Source organism: Actinia tenebrosa, unplaced genomic scaffold, assembly GCF_029948245.1.
Source record: "Actinia tenebrosa isolate PJP-AT-01 unplaced genomic scaffold, QUT_ActTen_1.0 PGA_scaffold3__52_contigs__length_22856419, whole genome shotgun sequence".
NCBI lineage: Eukaryota > Metazoa > Cnidaria > Anthozoa > Actiniaria > Actiniidae > Actinia > Actinia tenebrosa.
In genome coordinates, this window is record NW_028292580.1 from 8,630,883 (window position 1) to 8,652,565 (window position 21,683).

Sequence of the window (21,683 nt, forward strand, 5' to 3'; positions counted from 1 at the left end):
AATTATTAAACAGTACGGTCACAGATTTAAGCCAATCACAGCGCACAAGCTTACTGCTTAGCCAATAAAAATCCTCGGACACGATAATGCCTTTATAATTAACTTAATAATGTTGTTTGACATATAAGGCTGGAAAGAAAGGGGAGGAAGAAGCTATTTAGAATATAGAAAAAGTCAGCACTGGTGGCGGGGAGTAGGTAATGGCTTCCGATTTCAGATACTTGAATCATCATCAATCATCATCTTGAATCGACCAATCATGCCTTTCCTTTCCTAAATCTATCAACAGGTCTGATTACTGGTCCTCAACCCAACACGTATGACTGCGCCATATATGGAGTGAACGTGTACATTGGTGGATATTACCTGACTGCCCTGAGGTGGGTACCGTCTACATGTTGCATTCCCCCTCCCCCCTAACTCGCATAACCACGCCTATTTAACTACATACTTGTTTATTATTATTATTATTATTATTATTATTATTATTTCTTTCTTTTTTTGGAGCTTATATTTAAATCCAGTTTCAAAGTATTTTCTTCTTTCTTGTTGTACTATTCTATGGAAATATTATTTTGAGGTCATTTTTCGCTGTCAACCATAATACAAAGGAAGGAAGGTATGGATCTGATAAACGTTTTTCTTCTGTTTTAGAGCTGCCGAAGAGATGGCAAAACTTCAAGGTGAAATGGTAAGAGTCTTATCGTTACCAATGTTTTCCTTGCTGCGAATTAATCGATACAAAAGTCGTGTCATTTAAATCTGCCGTCACTGTCGTCAATCAGATACATCGTTAGAGTACGTAGCTATATGCGATTAACGATTTAACGATTTATTTGATTGTCGGTAGTCTAATGCCGATTGATATGTGGATACTTTTTTTCTCAATCAGCGGTTAGGAATGAAAACAGTGGTAAAAAATAGGTGCACATGTTTTCACTACGTGCCCTGATTGGCTAAATTTTGGCTGGATTTTCTCTGGATTTTCTCAGTCAATCAGATGCTTAATAGTCAAAAATATATGCTATTATAACTTGTCTATCCCACAGGATCTTGCTACCTCTTATCATGATAGATTTGAGCTGGGCAGTGCAGAACTCGACAAAAAATGCTTTAATGGGAAATGGTACATCCAGGTAAATGACTTTGGATTTGGGCTTCCTGTGTTAAGAAAGAAGGGAAAGAAACTGGAACAAAGTTACAATCCACCCCAGTGCTTTCTCTATCCTTTGTAAACCACGGGAAGCCCAATATTACTCATTTGGGTAATACTGGAGAATATGCTCGGAAATTCTACGAAGCAGCTTCCTTAGCATGTTGACAATATAATATACATATATAGTGGTCGCGAAAGTTGTACGACAAAAAGCCTACATTGTTTCGCCATACATAGATTGTAATTAATACATAGTTTTCTCCCTCTTTAGATTGTTGACACAGAACATCCTGTCAATGAAGTTGCCGACAGTAAGTAAACATATTACCTTCGGCTTTCTTTAATTTTTCAATTTTTTCTGCAACAATTTTTTTTGCCACAATTCTTCAGGTACTTGGGTCGACTGTCTTGTTGGTCAGTGGTGGGCGCATGCGCTTGGACTAGGTTATATTCTAAAAAAGGAGAACATTAAAAGCACGCTGATGAACGTGTTTGAAAGAAACCACGTGGACAGCTTTGATCCAGGTAAGTATGCTTCATTGCTTGTTTGCTTCATTTGCCCAGAGTTAGGACGGAATGTGCTAAAAAAGCCTTTTACTATCATGGCTGTATAGTTTTTAATGAAATCGTTAAATAATGTATTTGATAGATATTTAGATTTTTAATGGTCGTATTTTATATACCTACATATTACAATATTATGATACCTACATATATGCATGCAAGAGTGTGTTTCTATGTATGTGTCTGCTTGTGTACATCCTACTCTGCATGTTTATATGTATGTATGTATATAAATTTAGTATATATATTGTATAGTTTATTGATATTATTATTAGTGTTAGTTTTTAGCTTAATTTCATATCTTAAATATTTTAGTCTATTTCTTTTGTTTTATTTTTCTTTAGTTAGGGCTCCTGTTGATAACAGTAAATTTATTGTATTTTACTGATAGGATAACCCTGTTTAAATAAAAGTATCTATCTATCTATCTATCTATGGCATCGCTTTGAGCTTAGCGAGAAATCTTTTTGTAGAATGTTTGGATTTTGTAGATCGAGGGTAGCAAAGCAGTAGTGCACCGACCTCTCACCTCTGGGGTCTGGGGTTCGATTCCTGGGCTTGGCATCACATGTGAATAAAGTTTGTTAGGTGTCTCTCTGATAATCCGGTTTTCCACTCTCCGCAAAACGTAATGAACTTAATTTCAATTCCATCTGTAAATTAGCCGTGCCCTGGGTTTGATCAGCCCAGAGGTTGTTTCAGGGTTCAATCTGTGAGTTAGCCATACCCTGACTTAGATCAACCCAGAGGTTGTTTCAGGGTTCGATCTGTGAGTTAGCTATGCCCTGACTTAGATCAGCCTAGTGGTTGTTTCAGGGTTCGATCTGTGAGTTAGCCATGCCCCGACTTAGATCAGCCCAGAGGTTGTTTCAGGGTTCGATCTGTGAGTTAGCTATGCCCTGACTTAGATCAGCCTAGAGGTTGTTTCAGGGTTCTATTTGTGAGTTAGCCATGCCCTGACTTAGATCAGCCTAGAGGTTGTTTCAGGGTTCTATTTGTGAGTTAGCCATGCCCTGACTTATATCAGCCCAGCTGTTTTTCTAGGTTATGTTTACAATTTCAAGATGTTAATGTTTCATTCATTTTTATCATTTTGTTTTCCAGCCACTCAAAAACCAAGGGCTTTCTTAGATCAGAGAGACGCGGGAATGCAGATTTGTGTTTACCCTGGATCTCTGCCCACCAGTCCACTGCTCTACCATTCTGAGGTTTATTGACGCTTGATGTTTATTCACAAATCATTTATGAATCAAAGTTGTCAACGATATGGATGATGATGATGATGATGATGATAATGATGTGGTGGTGGTGGTGATGATGATGGTGATGATAATGATGATGTGGTGGTGATGATGGTGATGGTAATGATGATGGTGATGATGGTGATGGTGATGATGGTGATGGTGATGATGGTGGTGATGATGATGATGATGATGATAATGATGATGATGGGGATGATGATGAGGATGTTGATGGTGATGATGATGATGATAATGATGGTGATGGGGATGATGATGAGGACGTTGATGGTGATGATGATGGTGATGATGATGATGATGATGGTGGTGGTGACTGTAGTTCACGTGGAGGTGGCAGTGTTTTTCTCATTTCTTTACTATATTATTTAGGCTGCATGGTCAGGCTTGGAGTATGAATTTGCTGAGCTTTGTCTCTACGAAGGGTTACCAGACATTGCCCTAAAAGGTCCGTATTCCGTAGGACTATTTAAGAAAAGAAAACAAAGGCGCACAAAAAAAAACAAAAGCAACGAAAAAGTAGCCTGTAAAACCTAGGGAAATTATATAGCAAAACAAAGGCGCGCGAAAAAAAAAAAAAAATCTTGTTTTTGAGGATACTAGGCTTGAGTGTGCCATAACTTTGATCAGCCCGGAAGTTGCTTCGGGATTCGATAAATTGGGGATACAATTTTTTGTTGAAAAAAGTCGCGTGATACATGTTTTATTAGTTTCCATCCAGCAATAATCCTATTGTTTTTTGTTTTTTTCCTAGTCTTGACAGACACGAGGAATAAATATGACGGTACTCGTCGCAGTCCATGGAATGAGATCGAGTGCGGTGATCACTATTCTCGCCCCATGGCTTCGTTCTTGTTATTTGAGATTGTCTCAGGACAGGTATGAACACGATATATATAAAAATTCTTACCACAGGAAGTCCAATTTAGGTCAAAATGTTAACATGTGCCGAATAATACAGGTGCGGATCAAGGGGGTGGTAAGAGGGGAGACAGTCACCCCTTTTTTCTCGAATTTCCTGGATCCGCGCCTATAATGGTTTGTTTTACTGTAAAAATAATGGAAGAATATTTTGGGAAAGAGGATGAAAGAAAAAAAAAAGGATACTCTTAAATACGGTCAATTGAAAAAAGGATACTCTTAAATACGGTCATTTGAATAAAAGGATACTCTTAAATACGATAAATAGAAAAACGGATACTCTTAAATACGGTCATTTGAAATCAGGATACTCTTAAATACGGTCATTTGAAAAATGGATACTCTTATAAAGTAAAAAGTTTAATCAAAACTGTTTTTTTGCTTTTTTTGAGGAATGGAGTTTCAACAAAGAAGACCCATCTTTTGTGAATTTGCGTTTTGCTCCTCGTATTTGCCGGACTGATTTCCGTGGATTCTTTATTCTTGGGTCTTGTTGGGGACAGTATGTACAAAAAGGTGACGAACTACTGAAGAAAGGCACTGTAGAGGTAGGTACGGGGAAAAGCAACCACCACATACACTATTACTACAATCAACATGATCATGATCATGATCATCACCATCACCATCACCATCATGATCAGCATCATGATCAGCATCAGTATCAGCAGCATCACTTCAGCAGCATTAAATAATAGTAACGACTTCATTTGCATTTATTATCATGATCAGCATCATCAGCATCATTAACACGACTAACACCTTCATTACCATTAGCATCGTCATCGATCAGCAGCATTGGCAGCAGCATCAGCAGCGTTATCATCAGCATCATCTTCATCATCAGCGTCATCATCATCAGTCATAACTACCACCATTGTATCATCGTCATCATCGCCAACATCATCATCATTATCATCATTATCATCATCACCGTCATAACTATCACCATCGTATCATTGTCATCGCCATCATCACCATCATCGTTATCTTTATCATCATCATCTTCACCATCATCATCTTCATCATCATTTTCATATCATCTTCATCACCATCATCATCTTCGTTATCATCTTCATCATCATTTTCATATCATCTTTATTATCATCATCATCAGCATCATCATTATCTTCATCATCATCTGCCAACAATTTCAACAAGTTGTTCATCATTTACAAAAACAACAAAATATTACAAAATATTTTTTTGTGTTTAGATTTCAGTGCGTCATGGTGAACTTAAACTGTCTGAGCTTCATGTTCGTTCACGCGCTACCAAAGCTGTGGCTTCTCTTACCGGCACTACTGATTCACAGCCACTCAACGTGCAAGTATCTCAGGTACTGATCGCGTTACCGCGGTTATTTTAATGCCATACTTATAAAAATTAAGATTTATGATTGACAAGGTTGGATTCTCTTTACAATACAGATGGGCGAGACGGTGTCTCTTAAAAGGCAATTTTCTTTCACTGTGAAACTCACGGAATCGTCGCACCGTTGTCGAGCATTTTGATTGAATAAGCAGTCGTCTCGCGCGCTTTTTACGATTCCAACAGTGTCGCCAATACCTTACTTCACCGTATTTGAGTATTTTGATTGGATAAGCCGGCAGTCGTTTCACGCGCTTTGATCGATTTGAACAGTGTCGCCAATAACTTAACTTAACTTGACTGTGACCGTGATCGTGACCGTGATAGTCCTGTGACCGAACATTTTGATTGTATAAGCAGTCGTACGTGTGTTTTGTCAATACCCAATCATGCCAGTACCAAGGAGGTTATTTCATTGTCACTCTACAAACTCACTCTCACTGTTTTATCATTTAATTCAGAATGATCAGTGGCTGAGTATGAAAATTCCCCAGGACTCGCCCTTCAGAAAAATCAAGACAGGAAACTCGCTTGTCATTGAATTATCAGGTTTGTACTACCGCAACTAATGACTCTACTCTTGAGAGGGGAGGTGTGGGGGTATATTGTTAGTACAAATAACCAGTGGTTTTCTCCAAAGGGAGCTCACTCTGGCTAACTTAAAATCTTTTTACAGAACTTGAATCAAGCGCGCCATAATCAATGTCTTGCGCTATTTTTTGCTTATATTAACAAAATCTCATATTACAACCATCACTTCTCGTACGAGGCTCTTCCACGAGGTTCCCTCGACACACACTACCACTACATTGATTTTCCTTTCTATATCTTTATCTTAAAATTAGAAGTTCAGTTTTTGAGGGCGTTTCCCCCCTGATTTTGTTTTTACTTTAATCTCTAGATTAATTTTTCTCAAGCTTTAAATCATGCGAGGGAATCATGAAGTAGCATACACTTGTCTTTATTTTTGGAAGACGTGGTTAACGGAAACTTCAAGAACAAAACGGGTTGGTATTTAGAATGCAATAAAAGGTTTAAATATAAGGTGTTTATTGTATGTCTGAAACGTAGATAAAAAAGTAACATTTGGAGAGTAATTTTTTTTCTACGCGAACATCAATAATTCACAATTGAATCTTGTAATCAGGGAGGTAAAAACTGGTGTCTGAGAAGGACGTCAAGTCAGATTTAGGGTTTGATCTTAAGAAATAAGTTTTCATTCGCCTTTAAATTCAAAATGCTTTATTTGATAAAAAATAATAAAATGATACTAAAAATTTAACTAATAATTACAATCTTCTAAAGTGCTAGAGTGGGTATAATCAATTATTAATACCACCAACATTGGCGACGTTTTTTAACACCTTGAACAATTATTCACGTCTCTATCATTGCAAGCTCACCGTTCGTCTCGCTTCAATGCAAAAGCACAGCTACCTTTCAAGATGGCGCAGGGAACTGTAAAGGGCTCTATTGCTACGTGGGATAATCGACCTCGTTACCTTCGTATGCAAATTGCCCGTTTCAGATCACGTGACATCCTTTGAGAATGGTTCTTTTATGACTAACTTGTGATTTACATATGAAAGAATCAACTCCCAAAAGTGGCATCACATGGTCTGAAATGGGACAACAAACAACGAAGGTGAAGAGGTCGATTAAGCTAGCGTTAACTTACTCATTTGGCATCAACACGTTATTCTTGAAGTCTTCAGGTGATCCTATGTTCCCTGATTTCCTATACCTTGCAACGGCCACCAGCCTGTTGTTTGCAATTGCTGTTGCCATTCCTAACTCTCTAGTTCCTTTCCAAACCACTTGGGTGAAGTGTGTTACAACATCATAAGGGGACTTGCCCTTTCCTTGCTTGAAGTCGTAGTCCACTACCTCATTATACCAGTCCTATGGGACCGGCAAAGATGGATTACGAATGGATAAGTAAATGAACTTGTAAACGTTTCTTAAAAGGTGCAATTATCCTGGAAATGGCACGACACATGCTGTGCCCTGACTTAGATCAGCCCAGAGGTTGCTTCAGGTTTTGATCTGTGAGTTAGCCGTGCCCTGACCTAGATCAGCCCAGAGGTTGTTTCAGGAGCTGGTCTATGAGTTAGCCATGCCCTGACTTAGATCCGCCCAGAGGTTGTTTCCGGGTTCAATCTGTGAGTTAGCCGTACCCTGACTTAGATCAGCCCAGAGGTTGTTTCCGGGTTCAATCTGTGAATTAGCCATGCCCTGACTTAGATCACCCCAGAGGTTGTTCCATTTACCTTGACCATTTCGCCGCAATGCACACATTTCTCGTCAGACGGACCATCACATTCCTTACGCGCCGGAGAAAACCAGGCCAAATTCTCGCCCTGGTCAAGTTTCCTCAGTCCTGGATAATGATAGAACTTATTGCGACGTGCTAAATAATTCGCCCATTCTTGCGCATCTTTGGTGAGTTCTGCTGACCATGCGAGAGGAGGCGAACCGTGAAGGGCTCGATATTTGTTATGAGCTTCAAGACATTCTTTTTGAAATCCTGTTATTTGTACACCTGAAATGGAAACAAAACCCTATCATGTACATTGCTCTTTTTTTGCCACGAGACAAAGAAACCGCAACCAAATCTCGAATAGCCAACTAGTCGAGACCAAATCTTTTGTTCAAGTCATGCAACATGGCGGCTATGGCGTCACATGCACAAGGACAAAAGACATGGCTTTTTGTTCAAGTCATCCAACATGGCGGCTATTAAGTCACATGCACGAGGACAAAAGACATGGCAGCCATGATGATTAACGCCGAATATACCACAGAATTACATCAGTTCGAGGTTGCGAGGCAATTAGCAGCAATCCAAATATCTGAACATGAAGGTTTTTGTTACCTTGAGGCTTGTTGGTAGGCTTAGGCCCAGGCTTGACACCAGGCTGCTCGGTTATTTTTGGAAGTGTCTGTGGTACTGGAGGCTGGGTTGGAAACTTTTTTGTTGGGGATGGAATCTTTTTACCTATCGACACAACATCGATTATTTCTCTCAGATTTTGGTTACTTTTTATTCCCTTTTTCAAAACATTCCTGAAATCCGTGAAACAACCCCTCTGGTCCAGTCAATCAATTTTATACATAGATATTAACTTGTAATAATTTTTTTTAAACAGCTTTATTGGGAAACTAATATTACGATGTGTTGAATAGAAAAAAACTAATAGTTACCCAGAAAGGAAAGTCACGAACGGGACACGAGACCCATGCGAGGTGACCACCTCATGAAATGTCGAAAAAATTAAACGTAAAAATATATGCAAAAAATATAACATTGTACGTAAAGATTAAAAAAAAGTATGCAAAAATAAGTTCTTTAAGATAAAACTAGTGTACTTTATGAGGTTAACCTCTATGACAGGGACATTCTCAAAAAGCAGACCAGGTACAAGAAATAATATTTATTGTGCAGATTCATGCAAATTTCACATCATCAAGCTTACGAAATAATAGAAATATAAGCAAACTGATCATAAGCATTACACTAAACTTATAACATAACCTACACGGGTAAATACCCCATCCTATATCAAAAACTTGTTTAATGAAATGGTCGTTACTGAGTGTCTGTATGATTTGACTTTTAGCTTTGTAGATATTTAAGAACGAAAAACATCCATTATTATATTTCCAGAGGAGGTGGGTACCAGGTATCCCCACCCCTCACCTCTAGAGGGTTGACAGTTGTTTTTTTTTCGTGTCTCCAAGGTTGCGTATAGTTTATTTACAGCTTACAAAATCCACAGGTCTTGGGACATTCCTTGACCGCAGGGTCGTCTTTGTGTTGTTGGCAGTATTCAGGCAAGTAATGACCAGCGTTATTGAGAATCCATTTGCAGTCATCCCTCTTGTCTTCACATACTATCGATTCATTGAAACAAATCAACAAGCATACGTTATATTAAGCTATATTAATTACCTAACAATGTTTAAAACATTTTTACGATGGTATTACTGTATACGACCTATTTCGAAAACGTCGGTCGGAGATTCACCAATGCGACCCGGGTTCGAGTCCCGCTGAGCTCGGTGTCGTATGTGAGTAGGGTTGTTTGTTGGTTTTTTCCTGTGCTTCGAGGGTTTTCCGGGTTCTCCGGCTTTCCTCCCTCCGCAAAAGTCAACTCCTAAATTCCAATTGGAATTACAGTTGATGAATAGCTACTCTGTAGAAATGCCACTGCTAAATCCCATTTATTTATTCATTCATTCATCCATCCATCCATCCCTCCCTCCCTCCCTCCCTCCATGCATTCATTCATTCATTCATTCATTTATTCATTTATCTGAAATCTAAGACCGAGTTACACGCTGCAATATGTAATATATTCACAGCCGAACAATGTAGTTTCCTTTTAGATTGGAATTTAACACATGACCTTTGAGTTAGGAATGTATTTTTTTCTTATTTTAATCGGAAAACCTAAAAGCACAAAATTCCGTTTAGCCTAAGTTCGGCTCCGATCCCATTTCAGACCTCCGACCGGCAATGTTTTTTGAAATAGGTGTATGTCTCTTACGTGCGGATAGCTCGAGGTTAGTCTCCGATCTTTTTGGTACCTTAGTAAAAATACGCAGGTGATTATAGAAAATCACTATATTAGAGAGACACATTTTCCCTTACCTGTTGGTGATGGAGGTTTACCTGAGAGTAAATAAAACCTATTAAGTCCAATTGCATAGTTCTATTTCTATAAATATCTTAAAGGGCAAATCACTTTATAAATTTTAAGGCGCGTCCATTACACTTACACCATCCGCATGTCTTCTTGCATTGACGAATAGCAGGATTTTTCTTCCATTTTTCACAATATTCGGTCAGTTTGTCACCTTTTAGTGGGATGCTGTCACAATCTTGACGAAGGTCTTTACATGCTGAATCATTCTCGGGGTCTGTAATTAGGTAGACAAAAGAAAACGCTGTCAGATTCAGCTCTTGATTTTCGGATGTATTTAGCAGCCATTTTGGAGGAATTGTTTTTTTTTGTTTTTTGTTTGTAACTGCCCCAACAATTTCTTGAGGTTCTTAAATCGACCATCATTGTTATCCAACATCAAAACAACCTCTGTTCTCATCTAAGTCAGGACAGGACTAACTCACAGTATATAAAACCCAGATTCAACCTCTAATAAGCTGATCTCAAGTCAGGGCACGACTAACTTGCAGATCGAACCCTGAAGCAACCTCTGGGCTGTTCTAAGTCAGGGTACGGCTAACTTGCATATCAAATTGGAGATTAACTTTATAGGTTTTGCAGAGGGTAGAAACTCCCAACTCTTAGCAGGAGCTCAAAACTTAGTATTACAATCTTATAATATTAACATACCTATGCATATCTTGCCGCATCCATCAGAGCAGCATTTCTTTGGGAGAGAGCAATCTTCATCGATTTTACAGGCATCGTCCTCTCCTCGTGGTGGACACTCATTTGGTACTGGGAACACAGGGCATTGACCTTCTCGTTCTGAAAATTAAATATGATTAAAAATATAACTATAACAAAATATACCTATAACTTTTACTCCGACTAAGGACTAGCGTCCGAAACGTCAGTACGTTTTTTCATCTTTTCACGGTGTATAATTTACCTTTTTATCATTGCTGTTTCATTAGAAACACCGACGCAGCTCACACTAGTTTCCTAAAATGTTGCCATTTCAGCGCATTTCTCTTGAGTATTGTTTCTTTATTTACTAGCGACAAACTTGGTGGTCTAAACTTGGAAATCATAACACTCTACCCGGTTGGCCCATATGTGATAGAGGCCATCGATACTAGTTCTAGCCCCAGTATGACTTAATACTCTTGGAATGTTGAAAAATATTTGAGTAGAGGATGGTGTCTTTTCGCTAAAAAAATTCCGCAAATGAGCACATAAAATAGCGGTATTTAGCTTGTCTCATTCAGTAAAGATGTTAAACTGATAGACGACCAAAAGACTAGTGTATCACTGTGTCACTTCTCGAAACAAGTTAAAAAAGCTAAAAACTGGACTTGTTTGTGCAGACTGTTCATGATGTGGTGATTGTGTGACGCTTTCATGACCGTTGTCGGAAACAGCCATTGATGCAAAACCCATATTTATAAAAACTAGAACTACGCTTTCTTCTCTTGCAAACGCGAAAGTTATTTTTAACAAAACAGTGCATTATGTAGAAATAGAACTTTTACTAGCGATCGTACAATGGAAAATCGACGTATTTCTAGGTATTCTTTTTAAAAATTTTTAAATTTAATTAAATTCGTATACATCTCGTACCAACATAATATTCAAATACAAACACGAATTTCCATAAGAATAGACGCTGTGCACTGTATTTGAATGACAAAAAGAAGTTGTTCAAGCATTGTACTGTTTTTGATTCTTTTAGATTGAGAGGCTTTTGTTCGAGGTAAAGTATTTTAGGATTGTTTGACGGTTGGTCGCCAAATCACTCTGCATGTTTTGATTGATTTTTGTGGTTTAACAAACCACTTAAACAGAGGCACGATTTTGGCTGTTAGACCTAAGTATTTGGAGTATTGCTTTTTTTTGTTTTTTGTTTTTGTCTTTTTGCCATGAACGCAAAGAAATATTTAAAAATTAACTAAAATAATTTTTAAAAAAATAAAAAAATAAAAATAAAAAAAGAAAGAAAAAAAACCACACAAACTATATTATAAAATAATATGTTGGGATTGTTAGACGGTTGGTCGTCCAATGAATCTGTTTTGATTGCTTTTTAAGGTCTTAATGCACTACAATAACACCTAACATATTTTGTTAAAATTGTTCGGTTATAAAAACGCTAAGAACTTAACAAAAAATTGTTTAAACTTTTTCGACCAAAGTCATTAGAATAAGTGCAGTTACTTAGATTTAAAATTTATTGGTGTAATTTCCTCTATGGGTCGATCGATCATCTTTTGACTTTGAAGATAAAAACGATTACTTTTTTAAGCTATTATAATCCCAAAGCATGTTTAATTGTTATTGATCAGTTGGAGTCTTCCAAGCAACGATGCAATTTTCACCTACCTGACCGTTTGCTTTCCTCGATTCCTGCAAACAAACAAGTGGACAATTTCAACAAAAAGTACAAAGTCAGTAAAAGCTCTGCATTTGGAACGAACGAGAATTTTAGAACGACTTGTTTTCTTTAAAGTCAATAAAACGGCTTTTGGACATTGACAAAGGAAGGATTACTTAGATGTCAAAAGTAAAATTTAACATAAACAGTTTTTAAAAAATTATAGTTAAAAACAAGTTTTTTGTTCACTGCACATGTTTTAGCATCCTATAAAAGTTGTCTAGTTGATACAAAAACTGTACAAAAAACGTCCAGGAAAAAATTGTACTGCAATTCAGATCAAAAGGGTATACTTTATTTTGTACACATACGATCAATGATAATTAAGTAAAAAAAGTTGTTCAGAATCTTGTTCACCGCGCAATTTTGACATGCCGAAAAGTTTTTGAAGTTACAAGAATTCGGCAAAAAGGAAGGACTTTGGAGATTAACTTTATCGTTTCAGAAAAGGTTTCATTCCACGATGAGAAACACAATTAATGCTGGTGCAAAACTTACCCAAAAAGTCAAAAGGATCGAAACTTTTCAGTGGACTGGAAAATGAATGTTTGAAATTTTGTTGGAAGATCAGAAGTATTCCAAAAACAAATAGCTTGCAAAACATCTTGTAAAAATCGCACGTTCACTGTGACAGAAGCAAAATTTTGGACCCAAGTTACGAGTGTTATTGATCGTTGATTTTGAAAATTTGAAAACTGGCGCGATGTTTTGTAATGGCGTGGGTTTATTCTTATGCAAATTGTTTTCTTGTGTTGTCTTTGTTATTATGTTGAGAGGGTGGGTATCATAAATATTTATATATACATGTTTATTAAGTTCAGTTGTGGCAGTTTGTTGAAGAGAGGGACGTTTATTTTCGGGATATAAGGAGGGCTGCTGAAAATAAAACGGAATAGTCGAAAAGTCTTCGTTACAGTATCCTCTATTGCCATGGTTACACTGGGTAGTGCCTTTAGAGGCTTTGTACCATCACTTGATGACAGCCATGACAGGAGGCACAACAATAGAGTCTTCTTCCCCTGGGAAACTGAATTCTTTCTTGTGTAAATCGAATGAACCAGATTCAGTTGTTACTGTCATGGCTGCCATCGCGTGATGGTGCAAAGCCTCTTTTGATAAGGAGAAATAAAAAGGTAGAGAGACGAAGTGAACGTATAACACCATCAGTTGTAAAAATTTGTCTACTTTCTACGAGAGCGAGGGAAGTTTCTCTGATGTAATGAGGACAAGATTTGCAACCAATTGTCCAAAGTGACAGGCCTTGGTTAACTTGCTTTCAACCCTCCTCACAGAAATGAAATTCTGGATAAAGGTTTGGAGTTTAATTTGTAATCCAGGTCTTCAGATTATAATCAGGCAATTGCTGGTTTTCAACACGGCGGCCATGTTGGATGATAAAACAAAAGAATTCTTTTATTAAATTCATCCAACATGGCGACTATGACGTCATGTGCAAACGAAGAATTGTTGAACTTTATTGTATAAAGTCAAATGAAAAGCGCTTATAAATAAAACAGTTTAAAATAATTATAATAAAAAATAGCTAAAAAAATAAGCAAACGAGCAATACAGATGGTAAATAAAACGTATGAAAATGAAGTATAAGAAGATGGAGGACCAGAAGTCCAGAATAAAAAACAAAATAAAAAAGACTCGATGATTTGACTGTAGAAACCATTGTTGCTTTTATGCTTTTTCTATTTACAACTACAACCGAAAGGAACAATTGCTTATGGTTTCTCTTTACTTCGCGTGGACAGGCTTCAAGGTTCGAACGCCCTTCTTCACGCTTGGCATCCTTGTTGTCGCCAAAGGCATCTTTTATATCGCTATCACCGAAAATAGAATTTCATAGCCTATAACATCAAAGGGACATTATCACTCGCAATAGGTAAATATCTTTATTCTGGTCTATGGTAGGTGTAAATTTAGCCGATCGCGAGAACTTCCAAAGTATATTAACAAACTTTTAAATGAACTTCTGGAATTCTGCCATCACTGGGGCAGATTGAATTAAACTTGGCATAAAATCATAGGCCGGCTTATGAGATTGTGCAAAAACACTACACACTAAAGATTGGAGTGGTTTATTTGGTAATGTTTTACAAATGGCTTGCTCATCTGTCGTATAAATCAGTTGGCCGTCGTTTGTTCTGCCAAGTGCCTATCAAACGTCCAGCTATTACGAATACAAATAGCGATGTTTTTTTGATATATAGAATAGAGGAAAGATGATTCTTATCAATACGTTACGGTTACGCTCACTGAAACAAATTCTGTGCTCGGATTTAACCTAACTCACAGATAGAACCCTGAAGCAACATATGGACTGATGTAAGTTAGGACACGATTAACTCGCGGAACTAATTATTCTAGGTTTTGCGGAAGCCATCTTACAATGAAAGTATAGCAGATGGAGTGTTCTTTCGCATGATGTAAGTTAAGTGTGGCTTCAAAGTGCCTTGAAGTTCATTAGGCAGCTCATTTTTTTAAGAGCGGCAAACACAAAGATTGACTGACCCAGAGAGACAAGATGGCTGGGGTTGATAAGTATTTTATATACCGCTTGAAAATACCCTAATTTCAGCGTTAAAGGGCTCTTAAATAGTACAGCTTGTAGATTAGAGGCGTCGTGTCAATTGTAAGCATCCATCCATCCATTCCATCCATCCATTTCACAGTAACTTACAAATTTCTCGCGCTCTGATTGGTTATTTTATCATCAATAAGAGGACAGACAGATAAATTGACGTTAACGAGCGCTCGCTCTTTCCTTTGAATGCTTTGAAATCGTTTTTGTAATTGTAAAAAACAAATTGACATAAGTTTTTTTATGTGTCTGTCTTCTTCTTTACTATTAATTTCGTCATCACATTGTCAAAGTAGTATGCGAATCCACTCAGCTACGCCACACTACTTTGACAATATGATGACGCAAATTATCATCATTCATCAATGAGAGGACAGACATAAAAAACTGATGTCAATTCGTTAATTCTCAGCTACAACATCTTCTATTACTGAGTTTGACCGCTGTTTTTTCATTTGGTTTCCTGGTTTCCCGCAGGCTTTTAATTAATCATATATGCCCTATATATTGGTATTTATTAATACGACTATTATTCATGGATTTCACACCATCTGTCGTAGTAGCTGATTCATGCAATGCGATTTTGTCTTTTTTATTGACAATAACTATTCACTAGTTAATGCTATCACTTCGTTTCCTTTTTCCTTAATTTCATATTTTTCTTTGTCTTCCTTCCACAATCAGTTACAAACATTCTTTATTGATTTGAACGAAATAATTTATATTTTATGGTGAACCGCAGGACAATGCAGACTTTCTAGGGACATGCAACTATATATGATTACGACTGAAGCTAGTATTTTCCAGATAAAAACGACAGCCGTTTAGGAAAATAGTGACAAGACCGAATTCCGAAATAGGTTAATTGTGATGAAAAGATTTCGTTAGTGCCAGCGTGTCCAACTATATCAGGGAAGGCTATTTAGGAGTAAACTGGGAATGAAAATGTGCTTCATTTTGTTTGCGTTGGAGCATTTGGGATTTAGGTCACTGGGGATGAGAAACGGGACCGATGGTAGGGGAATCATCAATATGACCGAGATTTAGGTCTTCGGAGATGGGGAATAGCATCCATTTGATTGGTGATCCAGGGTCGTTAGTATCCTGGTTCAGCCCAGATTTCTTATCTTCCCTCCACAAAACCTAACATGCTAAGCTTGGTTCAAGGTTCAACCTGTGAGTTAGTCGTGCCTTGACTTAGATCAGCCCAGAGGTTGTTTCAGGGTTTAATCTGTGAGTTAGCCGTGCCCTGACTTAGATCAGCCCCAAGATTGTTTCATGGTGCAATCTGTAAGTAAGAAGTGCCATGACTTTAATCAACTGTTATACTGAAGTGTTGGAACTTTGAGTTAGTTGTGGTCAGCGACTCAGATAAGCCCAGAGGCTGTTAGGCAGGGCAGACAGGATGGCGAAACCTTGGGGGATGCTAAAAAGGAGTAGGACAATGAATTCGAGGAGGTAAAAAAGGGCATCAAGCCGGCATCAAGCTAAGGGTCAAAAGAATTCATATTTAAATTCTGGGACTATCCGGCGGACTACAACGGTATCTGAAACCCTTAGTTAACCGCTCGAAGCCTCCACCGATAAACAACCGGGTTGACGTGGCGTGACACAGGCCGACGTCACATCCGGAACTGAACTATGATCCCGACGGTCACCAAAATTCATTATAGTTAGAATATGGGACTTCACCAGCAATGAAAAATTGAAAGCCAGGTTCTTAATGAGTCTTGAGGACTTGAATTTGAGTGGATTATGTCAAACAAGTTCATATCCAGTTTTGAGGCCAAGATTTCGTTCCTAAAGCCCGAGGAATGGTATTAGCTGATTTATGTATTGTGGTCGCCAGCTGTGCCAGATATTGCGGCGTACAGGGGAACTTTTCCGACTGCGATTAACATTAATTTGACTCGCCTTCCGTACGATATGTTAAGTAGTTAACAACTGCAGGGTCCAAAAGATACAGAGATAAATTGCTTTTGTAGGGTTCACTAGTCTTGCAGGATTAAAATGGCGGACTTAAAGTACGAATTGACAAAGCAAGAGGATAATGTCGGAAATGATGTGATGGTTTCATCTTCAGAGAAACAGCCTAGGTTAAAGCCAAAGCAAAAAACATGTGCTATTATTGTTGTAGGTGTACTGGTATTTATAATCTTATTGCTTCTCATTGGAATCATTGTTATTGGAGTTGCACTACACAAAGCCAGACAAAAACAGCCTTCGCCATGTCTTACTTTGGATTGTATCAATGCAGTTTCAGGTAAATTCGATTTAGATGTACATATATATCAATTTTATTTCCTTGAAGTGCAATATCTTAGGCATGTTTCTTGTCAATGTACACATTTATTTACATGTCAACGTAGATAATGATTTTCTAAAGTCAACCTCGGCGTTGATTAGAATTTACAAGCGAAAGAAATGCTCTGTGCGTGACATTAAATATTTTCGTTAGCAATCTGGTCAACTTTCCAGAAAAGATAAGCCATTATGGAGCGTGATTTTTTATCAAAAATTCACTCGCTAAAGCACTCTGGTTTGTTTTGTCTGGAAGACAATTCTTTTCTACCGATAAAATCTTATCATAAATAACCCTGATTGTTTGTTCAGTGAAGCGCGCCGGCACAACGACTATAACCTTTCAAACAACTATGTTATCCAAAATCGTTGATGGTTTTGTTGCCTCAATTTTATATCTATAAAGTTCAACAGTGCTAGAAAACGCCTGGTATTTTTGTCTTGGATCACAGCCATTGTCATAAGGCTTCAATAATAAAGGTTTATTATTACTATGATATTGATAATATTCAAAGATCGATAAAATTCTAGCATAATTCAGTCAATGCCCAGCTGTGTATTATAAGAACTGTTGTTTGTGGTCAAAACCGGTACAACCATTTTTTCTTACACCAATTATCTAAAACATTGGGAGGCATTATCATGTCTTAAAGAAGATAGAGTTTTAATCTATTGTTTTGATGGAGGAAAGTTACTATCTTTAATAGCGGTAGTTTATTTATATTAAGAGATTTTTTAACCTTTTTACTTCTGCCTTCTTGCACAAAACAGATAAACCTGGAATAAATTTGAATTATTCGAGTTGGCAGAATAATTTAAAAAAATAAACAAGACACAAGAAATATAAACACGGAAGAAATTATGAGAAAAAGAGAAAATTACATTATTGATACATTCCCAAGAGAATTACATAACAAAAGACACGGTGGCCATGTTGGAGGATATCACAAAAGAATTAATTGACAATTCCTTTGTTAAGTTCCTCCAACATGGCCGCCGTGAGAACCATCAATTGAAACAGATGCGTGTAGAAAGTAGACAAAATATGAAATTTAAAAACAAAGCATGCAGTAACAGGCACAAAAACAAAACAAACAAACAAACAAACAAAACAAAAATTAAAAGAGCAATCATTAAGCGTTGAAATGCCAAATAATTGTAACGTAAAAAACAATTGCGTACTCTCCTAGACGTTTCTTTAACGTTACCGATGCGTAGATAGGAGAAGACTTGCACTAACAAGTCACGTGACCCTACCTCCCTTAAAACGAGCAGTTTTGTTAAAATAAAAAACAAAAACGAAAAGAGCACCTCGACGTTAGTAGGAAGGTGGAATTTCAGCTCATCATCAAGCGAAACAGGAGAAATGGCATTAGATATAAAATCGAATGTTTTATAAAGATTTTTTGGGAAAATGCGCTGTATGGCAAAAGCTTACCAGCCAATATTTTTCCTATACAAATCTTTGTACAATCGTTGATTTTATATTTAATGCCATTTATTCTATAGTCAACATTTCCAGCTAAAACTTCGCCTTTTAATATAATTTGAGGTGCTCTTTTCATTTCTGGAGGTGGTTGCGTGACCTGTCAGTACAAGCCGTCTATTCGCTGGCGATTGACGACGATCAAAATTCGCTCCAACAAGCATAAAATCTCCTAGTGTGTCGTCGGCTTTAGATAGAAATCGAGTATTAGTCTTAAGACAAGAATCAAACTCCACTGGTACCGCAGAGATGAGAATATATTAAAGGTCGTGGGTTCGATTCCCAGCGAGGTCGTAAATTAATTTTTCCGAATTTAATTCCAAGGGCTTTCGCCCGGATTAACCCTCGTTCCCAAGCACTATAACTTATCTATATTTCTATATCTTCTGGTACCGCAGAGTTAATTAAGAAGCGAATGAGATTCCTCTGCTCCACCCTTTTTCCATTCTTTAAGATTTTTTCTATTATTTTATTCTAACTGTTTTTTTTTTTTGTATCAGATGTGGCTCGTTCAGTGGACAACTCCGTTGATCCTTGTAACGACTTCTACCAGTACGCGTGCGGTAAATGGTCGCAGAATAACCCAACGCATGAATCCAAATCATCTTGGGACCCAATTTCACAGAGGGCTTTCCAAAACCAGGAAAAAATTAAACATTTGATTGTTGGAAAAGAAACAAGAGGTCGTTACTATCAGGTACTCTTCCAAACGCTTGCCGCTATAGACCCTTTTCATTGACTTCCCAGAGGAAATGTTCTGGGGGACAAAACAATAGGCCGTCTTTCTTATGCAAAAAAAAAAAAAAGAAAGAAAGAAAGAAAGAAAAAATTCAAAGCAAGGGGTTTATTTTGGCTTAACTCGATGACTGACAGTCGAGACTTCGAAACACCGGAAGCCCAAATTGTCAACGCATAGAGAATATTACTGGCCAGGAGGTCCGGATAGGGAAAAACTGTGCCCGAGGCCGTGGATGTACGCCTCCCAAACCGAGGGCACAGTTTTTTTCTATCCGCCGAGCGTAACTTTAGGACGGTAAATAACTTTTTTCCATTACTTTTCCGCTCGTTTGCAACGTTTTTCTTGTTGTTGTTGTTGTTGTTGTTGTTGTTGTTGTTTAGCAATCCGTTATCACAGCCGTGAGTAGTATAGGGAATGGGGGTTCCAGCGCAATCTCAACACGGGCAAGACCCGTGTAAAAAATCCACCTACGGACGACCCCCACTCCAAGTGTGGTTGAGGGCAACAGCGCACTTAAATATGTTAGTCTATATATGGAGTGCGAAGAATGTAAGAGAACTTTTAAGAAAGAAGCGGATTTGAAAAAGCATTTGAAAATGAAGACGAAGTGTATGAGCAGTTATGATTGTGGATGTGGTAAGAAGTTTGAGACTAAGGTTAAATTGTTTTGGCATTGTCAGGACTGTGAGTACGACTACGACGACCTAAAAAGTGCTTGGTATTAGGTATAAAATATTTCCTATTATATAGATGGAATCCCAAAGCAACTTCAGCACGGTGTCAATACCCGGTAACGGTGAGATTGACGTTAGACAGTTTTGGCGTCAGTCAGAAAGGAAGGTTAAAAGGACTCTCCGAAAAGGTATAGAAGAATTAGGAGCCCTGAAAGCGAGCATAATGGTAGAAGTAAGTTTGTCAAAAGACGAGGTAATGACGACAGCAATGTTGCGATCAAAGTCGTTAGTGATATTAGAATCCACGAATCTGGATAGGTCACTCAGTGAAGCCTTAGAAGCAATAATGGAGTCGCTGTCTAACTACACGAAAGAAGGATCGGGTTGGACAGTAGAGGAGGTTGAAGGAATAGAGATAAGTATAGCCAGGTACGTACCCATACGAGGGGGGAGTTACGTACCGCTACCAACGTGGGTAGAAAGGAAGAAGGCTATTGTAAACGTGAAGAATGAAGACAATCGATGCTTTATGTGGGCAATCAGGTCTGCACTGTATCCAGCAGAGAAGGATCCCTGTAGGATAAGTAAGTATCCCACAGATGATTTAGAGTGGGATGGTGTGGAATTTCCCATGCAGTTGATAGACATCCCCATATTTGAGGAAATAAACGATCTAGCAATTAACGTTTACGGAGTCAGAGAGCAGACGATAGTACCGTTAGTTCTGTCAAAAAGTAAAGGAGAGCGCGTACATTTATTCTACCACGGCGGACACTACTCATGGGTTAAACACATTAGCAGACTATTCTACAGACATACTAAGCACAAAGGCAAAAAGTACTTCTGTGACTGCTGCTTGCTGTCATTTACATCCTTAAATGCCCTAAAGAAACACGATGAGATCTGCCGCGGAGTCGAAGAAGTGGCGCAACGGATCCAGATACCCACCAACAAAGAGCTTTCATACGCAGACCATCAAAAGCAGATGCAAGTGCCTTACGTGATATATGCAGACTTCGAAGCGTTGATAACTAAGGAAGAGCAGAAACGTGGTGCCACGAATAAGGTAGGATTACACGAGATCTGCTCCTTTGGTTACATAGTAGTCAGATCAGACGGTAAAGCAAACCCTCCTGTGATTTACCGAGGTAAGAACGCAGCTAATGAGTTTCTAGAAGCATTGCGAGAAGAGGAGGGGGAGATTAGAGAACAATTAAGACGTCCAAAGAAGATGGAATTTACCAAAGAGAACCAGGAGGCTTTTAACAAGGCAAAAAAATGCCACATTTGTCAACATACGCTTCTTCAGTTTGGAAGACGAGCCAAGAAAGCGTGGGATGAAGATGGAAAGTATCTAGGAGAAGCTCATTTTAAATGCGGGAAGTATGCTAAGAAAGGTGAGAAGCCGGGAAAGCCCTCCACGCACTGCATTCACTGCCACAAAGCATTTGTTGAGGATTTCTATGTCGATAAGGTTAGGGATCACTGCCACATCACGGGTAAATACAGAGGAGCGGCTCATTG

General features: G+C 38.1%; 3 protein-coding genes across 4 annotated transcripts in view; 2 read left to right on the forward strand and 1 right to left on the reverse strand.

The window, feature by feature from the left end:
- The window catches only part of LOC116288218 (non-lysosomal glucosylceramidase-like), a 42,889-nt gene extending 36,339 nt beyond the window's left edge, over positions 1-6,550 (forward strand). The window contains exons 25-36 of the mRNA XM_089035074.1: positions 290-380; positions 655-691; positions 1,050-1,136; positions 1,428-1,467; positions 1,547-1,681; positions 2,825-2,928; positions 3,349-3,424; positions 3,731-3,855; positions 4,290-4,445; positions 5,114-5,236; positions 5,730-5,817; positions 6,170-6,550. Of these exons, the coding sequence (XP_088891200.1) occupies positions 290-380; positions 655-691; positions 1,050-1,136; positions 1,428-1,467; positions 1,547-1,681; positions 2,825-2,928; positions 3,349-3,424; positions 3,731-3,855; positions 4,290-4,445; positions 5,114-5,236; positions 5,730-5,817; positions 6,170-6,174 (1,067 nt within the window). The 3' untranslated portion in view covers positions 6,175-6,550. The remainder of the gene's footprint in view (positions 1-289; positions 381-654; positions 692-1,049; positions 1,137-1,427; positions 1,468-1,546; positions 1,682-2,824; positions 2,929-3,348; positions 3,425-3,730; positions 3,856-4,289; positions 4,446-5,113; positions 5,237-5,729; positions 5,818-6,169) is intronic.
- Positions 6,551-6,845: 295 nt separating this feature from the next.
- On the reverse strand, positions 6,846-13,032 carry LOC116288213 (uncharacterized). Its single transcript, XM_089035873.1, has 9 exons — positions 12,868-13,032; positions 12,318-12,341; positions 10,626-10,763; positions 10,051-10,191; positions 9,923-9,943; positions 9,030-9,162; positions 8,144-8,334; positions 7,539-7,810; positions 6,846-7,170 (listed from the first exon to the last, which is right to left on the reverse strand). The coding sequence occupies exons 1-9, from the start codon at positions 12,971-12,973 to the stop codon at positions 6,943-6,945; spliced, it is 1,254 nt and encodes a 417-aa protein (XP_088891999.1). The 5' UTR covers positions 12,974-13,032; the 3' UTR covers positions 6,846-6,942.
- Positions 13,033-14,784: 1,752 nt separating this feature from the next.
- LOC116288204 (endothelin-converting enzyme 1-like) overlaps positions 14,785-21,683 on the forward strand; it is a 35,688-nt gene continuing 28,789 nt past the window's right edge. Inside the window, exons 1-2 of one of the 2 annotated variants that reach the window (XM_089035075.1) lie at positions 14,785-14,804; positions 19,247-19,443. Coding sequence is in view for 1 of the 2 variants with exons in the window: in XM_031694962.2 (XP_031550822.2) it covers positions 16,970-17,222; positions 19,247-19,443 (450 nt within the window). In the remaining variant the exon portion in view is untranslated. Of the gene's footprint in view, positions 14,805-16,605; positions 17,223-19,246; positions 19,444-21,683 lie in introns of those variants that run through there. The other variant, XM_031694962.2, reaches the window with a different exon arrangement.

Coding starts and splice junctions, on each gene's coding strand:
- LOC116288213 (XM_089035873.1), bottom strand. CDS start 12,973: ATGTTTTGCAAGCTATTTGTTTTTGGAATACTTCTGATCTTCCAACAA. Junction 9,944..10,050: donor CAAGAAGACATGCGGATGGT/GTAAGTGTAATG, acceptor ATTTACTCTCAG/GTAAACCTCCATCACCAACA. Junction 9,163..9,922: donor TAAACCTCCATCACCAACAG/GTAAGGGAAAAT, acceptor ATGAATCGATAG/TATGTGAAGACAAGAGGGAT.